Source organism: Leguminivora glycinivorella, chromosome 4, assembly GCF_023078275.1.
Source record: "Leguminivora glycinivorella isolate SPB_JAAS2020 chromosome 4, LegGlyc_1.1, whole genome shotgun sequence".
Lineage (NCBI taxonomy): Eukaryota > Metazoa > Arthropoda > Insecta > Lepidoptera > Tortricidae > Leguminivora > Leguminivora glycinivorella.
Window position 1 is genome coordinate 20,851,360 of NC_062974.1, and position 7,398 is coordinate 20,858,757.

A 7,398-nucleotide genomic window follows, 5' to 3' on the forward strand; every position below is an offset into this window, starting at 1 on the left:
AACTGCAGGTGTCTCATAAAATAAAACGATTACTTAGTAAGTAAGCAAGTTCAAACTGTAACCGAGTATAAAAAGGTATTTAGATGCGTCACAGATCACTCAAGATATCATTATAATATTCTCATAGGAGCTTGTACACCGGTTACATCCTGAACATTAGCATCAAGGTCTTTACCTAGAGATTACATCAGTCGTCAAGAATCGCCGAGACATCAATGAAACACAATGACAGCGACATTAGTTTAATTTGGCCAATTTCCCGTCAATTTTTATCTTTGGCGTAGTCGTTTCGTAAATCCAAGCATTTCTGCCTTGAAAACAGCCTCTCGAACTTTGTCCAGGGTTAACTCCTCTGCTAAACTCCTGACATTTCCTGCAGTAAAATTCCTTCATCCCGTCATCTGTAATTTTCCTGTGAAATTTCACTGTTCCTCTTGGATTATAAATTTGATTCTCACTATCTGGATTTCTCCAATTGATATTATTGAAGAAATTCGAAGGTTTCCATACCATTGGATTTGTTGCAGAGTTCGGATAGTGGTCGATGTCATCTCGGATGTTTCTATTTATGAAAACTGAGTCAGGGTAGACTCTGTTCTTGAAACGGGAGTCGGGTGTTCTTAATTGCGTGGTTTCTACTGATTTTAGGCCTAAGACAATGGGTACTTCACTGCTATCTTCCTGTTTGTTTCCTGTACGTCCTATATTGTATGTTAACGCTCCTGACTCCCCTGAAAAACACAATTAAAAATATTCGTGATACCTATTTACAATAAGGTAAACAAGGGTTTACTCCTTTGCTTGAACGGGCATTATTGCAACTTTTAGACCTAACTAAAAATTCTGCTTATAAAGAAAAAGCAACACAATGATGATTTATAATGTGGCGATTTCTGGATCTCCAATCCTATGTTACTTTGCCCTATGAAGGGTTGAATGTAGTTGAGTGGCTCCTATAGTTGCCATATCTACAACAATATCAACGATTACATTTTATAATTTCATACTTGTAGATAAACGTACCATCACTAGAAGAATGCAACCCTCTCCTATTATTGTTCTTGAGTTTGGTGGAGACAACTATTGTGTGTTTGACTTCCACGTCCTCATCGTTGGCTTGGCTCATGTTCGTCGTTACGGAGGAAGATGATTCGCCAGTCTCATCGAAGTCCAATTTTGATGAAATACTTTGACTCGATGATACTAACACTGAAACATGCGATACACAATATTATACATACAATAGATAAATAAATATATACACCTACAGAACCAATACCAAGCCGAATGCTGGAAACAAGTTTAGGTACTGGCAGCTAGTTTTATTTAGCGGTCACTGTCATTAGACAGAACTTGTTACCAAGTTACTAACCCTCCAATAATTCCATTTGCCTAAATACTCTAATCCTAAAAAATAGGCTATACCCACGCAATTACTAAACATTTAAGAGTTCTTTGACCACTAAAAACAATATTTGCGACTCTTTGACCTTCGTAAAAGTAATATGTTCTTTAACAGTGCGAAAAAAAATAAAAAAAAATCTTATCAGCCCCTGCATTTTGGGAACTCATCTGAATGTCCATCGTCCAAGCGCGTGGGGCCGTTTTTATTTGCGTATATTTATTAGTATATGTTAATAAAAGATTACTGAAACTGAATAAACAATTTTTAATTTAATTTTTAATTTAATTTTAATTTAATTTAATATGTAGCAGGACCTCTTTAATCCGTATTGAGACTTCATCTACAGGTCAAGTAGGTCTTGAGAATACACCCAGTCAAAAAACAATAATATCGGAGCGGCCAAACTGGGCACAAACAACTTAACACCTCTGTTATCAAATGCACGTAGTTACTAGCTTCGATAAATATAGCCTTACTCCAAATGGTGAAGCAGAAGAGAGCAGTCATGGTGTCGTCCTTGCGCGTCGCGAGTAAAGGCGTTCTGCGCGCGCGCAGACTTATATAAACTGCAAGATTGCTCTAAACGATGTCCCACAGGAAGTAATTATCGCATTGATGTACAAAACTAACTTCTTTTGTCTCAAGGTGCTGTGGTTTAGGTATTCGTATAAAAATAATGCTATGTTTTGTGATGGTGTTTTTTTTATAATTTATATTTATCTTTTTTGGAGCGCAGTATAAGAATATTGTGTTTCGAACATAGTAACACCTCGGGGGTTGCAGGAGTTGCTTTTATAAGTTATGGAGATCGCTTACCTTGACTACCGCCTTGAGGCCCGCTGTACTCTTGTTTGCCACTTGCGTATTATTACAACAAAATACTTGGTTGTGTTGTATCATTAATTGTGTAAGTGGACTTCCACAAATACCAGATATACAAATTAATGATACCCACTTGGGTATCATTAATTTGTATATCTGGATAAGTGTGGTATGAATATTCCGATTCTCTTATGTTATTTTTCTTAACGAAGTACCTAAAGATGATACAAAATAAATATAACACGATACCCTACAAATAACCTCCATCTTGCTCCAACAAACACCCTTTTTTGTGGGTTTAAACATCATCTAAAGACTCTCAAAGTATTTTTTTTATTATTTTCACGAGGAGTTAATTGAATATGAGTAATATTACCAAACCAAATAATAAACATAGTTAGATAAGTACAGTTTAAGTTCGCAGATAGGTATGGGTAGGTATTGCGAACTGAAATCACCACCACCATATTCAGAATTCTTAAGTAAGCCAAAGATCAATAAATAATAAAGATATTCTATTTTAGCCCTTTGAAGTTTTAACGTCAATAACGCCTGATTGAAGTCGTCGGTCGCCGTCGGATCGTTACTGACCACTGACTGTAATATCAGTCGCTGTCAAAGAAACTGAGAGTTTATAGTGTGTGCTTATGAACTAAAGTAGGTAGACTAGGTAGGTATTCAAAAGGTAATATAACAGTAGATTGGACCGTATCCTTGTTTTCCGTATTAATCGACCTAAAATAGTATTAATAAATCACTCTTCTTCCGTCGAAACTCAATAAATTCGAATTAGTTTAAACGAATTTACGTTTAAACTAATTCTTTGTTTTATTATTTTATTGAAAAATGTTTAACTTTAATAACAGACATCATACAAACTGTGACTGCTTACTACTGCCATCTATACGATTCATCTAGAACCAATATGCTGTTTACGTAACTCCGCTGGGCTAGCCACTTGCCGCCTCTTGCTAACTTGCTAAGGTGTCCGTTTAATGTGCTCATTGCAAGATGGCGCTAAGTCCTAACTTTATACTGTTACTTCAAGCTTTTTTCCTAAAGTTTTAAATATGTAATAAATTATTTTTATACATTAAAACTATGCTTTATAAATACAATCAAATAATAAATAAATAAATATTGGGGACACCTTACACAGATCAACTTAGCCCCACTAGGGTGCTAAGCGACGATAATTATACATTCTTAAATAGATAAATACATACTTATTGCTTATATACATAGAAAACATCCACGACTCAGGAACAAATATCTGTGCTCATCACACAAATAAATTCCCTTACCGGGATTCGAACCCAGGGGGCCGATTTTAGAGTCTCACGGCGTTGTTCGAATTCAGAAAATTGTCACTGAAAATAATAGGCAATTCACCGTTTTCAACCGGTATTTTAGTGACCAATAAAAATATAACTCCAAATAAAATTAAATGGAGCTTTACATTATTACGCCCCATAATATACCATCTACCTACAGATTATGTATGACTTCCTTGATATAATATAATAACAACAAACAAGTGGTACTAAAAAAATATATACTTTTCAAAACAACTATTTCGCTCCTTGACACTCCTTGAGTTGCAGGTGTACGGTTGGAGGAATATCAATAAAATACGGACCTCGATTACATGTGTTTATTATTGTTCAAACGCAATTTACAGACTCCTCAATACATGGATGATACATGACTAACATGACATATATATCTATAGATACACTCATACACCACACAGGCGTCTACAGGTTACGGTGACCGCATTCCATCAGGCGGACCGTATGCTTGTTTGACACCGATATCTATATATATTAAAAAAAAATTAAAAAAAGAGTCGCCCAACGTGGGGCTCGAACCCACGACCCTGAGATTAAGAGTCTCATGCTCTACCGACTGAGCTAGCCGGGCAGTTGTTACCCCTGTCGAAATTAATCTTCAGTTCCGACAACACATATTAGTTGTTTAACTAAAGTTCATTTTGTTCTTGTTTATTCTTAGATCACCGCATACGCAACTAACCGAGATATTTTTTGTTAATTATTTACAAGTAAAATTATTCTATACATTTCTTGATTTTATTATTGCGTATCACAATAGCAGACCTTATAAAACCGACAACTGGTTAGAATTTATAAAAACTTTATTCTATTTTACGCTTTGTCACACCGTGAGCCCTCAGTCCGGCAGGTACTTAAATTGTCACCTCAAAACGAGATTTATTATCACGCCCTACCTTTTTTTCTTTACCTTTAGACAGGACTCTATGGACCTTTGTGCTTTTGTGTGGAGCTTAGATTGTGACATCTCAATTGATATGCCTTTGGAGTTTTTATTGTAATATTTTGACTTGAATTTTTTGAAGAAATTGTTGCGATTAAAGCGATATGGTCTTATCTATGCTTTCTTATTACCTTGTATGGGGACAAAGCTGTGCAACTGTTCTGAATGAATGCACATAACTCCCGTCATGTTATAACATAAATATTATTTAACTTAAAATTTCTTGATAATGTAAGAAATACAGACTATACGAAATTACGAATCGTAATTATGTAGGTACTAGGTGCATATTATTGTACCTCACACCGAAGTAAAGCTCCTATCAGATATTTAGATGGCATACAAGCATTCAATGATGTACTCGTACCTAATGAATATTTCTGCCTATAAAAATCTCCCAATAACTTAATTACTTTCTTGAAAAAAGCCAATCTCTTTGTTCCTCCAACACATAATAAATGAATGTTCGCGCAACAAAAACACAGGTACTGCACCTAAGTACTTACCAGGCTATTTTCTCAACCGTTCCATTTCCACTCCCCGAGCTAACAAGAAAAACCAGAAACAAACAGCAGATAGCTTCTGTAGGCCTCGTCCGCTCAAAGTCAAAGGCGCGCCCCCGGGACCCGCGATCAAATGAGGCCCGGGCCGCCGTATTCCGTTGCGATTCCACAATTAAATGGTGAAAACCATGCAGTTGAGATATATGCAACTAGTGTTGGAGCGAGATTGTAGAAACTATAGGTTTAAAAGTAAACTTGAGGGTAAGTACGTATGTGTAGAAAAAGTTTTTCGCGATTTGTGACTTTTCTAGCAGGAAATTTTTTTTGGTCCCATACAAGCTTATTATTATATGGATAGGAACGGGATCGATTGGCGACTGGCGTCAAAAAAAAATTTGTCAAAAATGCCCTTTTTCTCGCACCCTATAAGTTTTTTTCAAAATCTCTTCAATTTGAAATCGAGGGAAGGTTTCCTTAGACCATTTTCGCGTAGGACCACGAAATCTCATAGCTGCCCTTACTGACCCGCTATCCAAATACAGCCTGTATAAATAGGTATGGCATTGTCCCCAAAAAATTTTTAATAAATATTTAATTAAACTTCAATTATTGGACTCTTTGTTTCAATATACTTAAACACATCGTCATAAATAAGACAATACTAAAGCTCAACATGAATACTGAGATTTTTAGGTGAATATCGCCGCGCCGTCGCGCTGACGGGGGCGGTGCATGAAAAACGGTAGTCCCACCATTCGTTTATTAAAAACATTGTTACATACTCGTATTTAAATAAATAAATAAATAAATAAATAGTGGGGACACCTTACACAGATCAACTTAGCCCCAAACTAAGCAAAGCTTGTACTATGAGTGCTAAGCGACGATATACATACTTAAATAGATAAATACATACTTATATACATAGAAAACATCCATGACTCTGGAACAAATATCTGTGCTCATCACACCAATAAATGCCCTTACCGGGATTTGAACCCAGGACCGCGGCTTAGCAGGCAGGGTCACTACCGACTGAGCCAGACCAGTCGTCAAGTACACTCGAATACAAGAATATAGAATCGAATATAGTATTTACAAGTATACTCGAAAAACCTGATAACACCATAGTTCTATTACGAATTTCACATATCCACTGAACAGGAAACTCAAAGATCGTGCGACAAAAATAAGGACATAAAGGAAAAACGTGGCTTTTACTTTACATGTGAGCATTGTGACGTGATATTACGGCGTGACATTTCGTGAGGAAAATTGGATTGCCGCGTATCGGAGCTGACACAGTGATCATGGAGATTTAATGGGATGCCTACTGCTATGAGTTACTTACACCTATCTTGTTACAGTAAAGTTATGCTTTGGAGTGTAAGAAAGGTGTTCTATTCGAAGAGAATAAAATACTTAAGCATTTAAAGGGCGTTGAACTTGAACTTAGAAGAAGTAAGTATTTCAATTTTTCATGTAGGTTGTTTGGACCGGGGTGGCTGATACCATGTAAATATAGGACGAAACGAAACATAAAATATCACCTTGTGTTACATATAAGATTTATACCTACTATTGGTAGAATAGATAGAGGTATTGGATACAAAGGTATCAGAGTACGAGAGAGTCATGTTACTAATAAAGAATTCAGTAACTTATTGATCACATATGAAGGCAATAAATGTTTTTATAAGCCTAATATGCATATTTAACATTCGAACAATAACACTTCTAATCTAGCGTATGATCTCTTTTCAAGCCGGTCTTACACCGAAACTACAACCGAATAGACTTTTTGCATCTCGTTACTAAAATTTAAACAGCTAAAATGAAATAGCGGCACCGTTTGAACTTAAATTGTTTATCGTATTTAATTTGCATTCTCCGAAAAAGTTTTTGTCGAGTCCTGGCGTGGTTAGAACAAGGACTTAAGTTATTATTCGTGGTGTACATAATACGATGCTCCGTTTTATTTGGGTGAGTCGGATCGTGATTAGAGATAGGAGTGGAGTTCTAAAGTTGTATGCCGCGGAGTCTGGTTATTGATTGATAGCTGGTTAACGTAATGCTTAGATCGATTGGCAAAAAAGTTCTATAATGGGTACATACCTACTCGTATAAAATCATATTGTGTGTGTTACCTGTCGTGTTATGTCTATAAGAACGTATGCAAATAGGTACCTATTCGCATAAATATTGTATAGGGTCAAGCAAAATGGAAACATCCTAGTATGTAAACATATACCTACAGTGGCTCAGCTCAAGCTACACCTAAGCGTCATTTACACCCGAAACATTAATTGTCTCCTCCATGCTGATTATATTTATATCAAAGCTTCGCTCTCGTTACCCGAGATCACACAGATC

At 36.2% G+C, this 7,398-nt stretch overlaps 1 protein-coding gene and 1 non-coding gene across 3 annotated transcripts; both read right to left on the minus strand.

The window, feature by feature from the left end:
- Positions 1-228: 228 nt before the first annotated feature.
- Positions 229-1,977, minus strand: LOC125225092. Of its 2 annotated transcripts, none has more exons than XM_048128631.1 (3): positions 1,882-1,977; positions 1,024-1,209; positions 229-731 (listed from the first exon to the last, which is right to left on the minus strand). In XM_048128631.1, exons 1-3 carry the CDS (start codon positions 1,910-1,912, stop codon positions 238-240), a joined length of 711 nt encoding a protein of 236 aa, XP_047984588.1. In that variant the 5' UTR covers positions 1,913-1,977; the 3' UTR covers positions 229-237. The 2 variants fall into 2 exon arrangements, with proteins under 2 accessions (XP_047984588.1, XP_047984589.1); XM_048128632.1 differs by lacking the exon at positions 1,882-1,977 and adding an exon at positions 1,720-1,737.
- A 2,100-nt stretch (positions 1,978-4,077) lies between these two features.
- On the minus strand, positions 4,078-4,150 carry Trnak-cuu. Its single transcript has one exon. It is a non-coding gene; the product is annotated as a tRNA-Lys (tRNA).
- Positions 4,151-7,398: the final 3,248 nt, after the last annotated feature.

Bases quoted from the DNA above. Each gene is read 5' to 3' on its own strand.
- LOC125225092 (XM_048128631.1), bottom strand. From the start codon at position 1,912: ATGACTGCTCTCTTCTGCTTCACCATTTGGA. The intron at 1,210-1,881 runs GTAAGGCTATAT...CGCATGTTTCAG, and splicing joins CTTCTGCTTCACCATTTGGA to TGTTAGTATCATCGAGTCAA. The intron at 732-1,023 runs GTACGTTTATCT...TGTGTTTTTCAG, and splicing joins GTTGCATTCTTCTAGTGATG to GGGAGTCAGGAGCGTTAACA.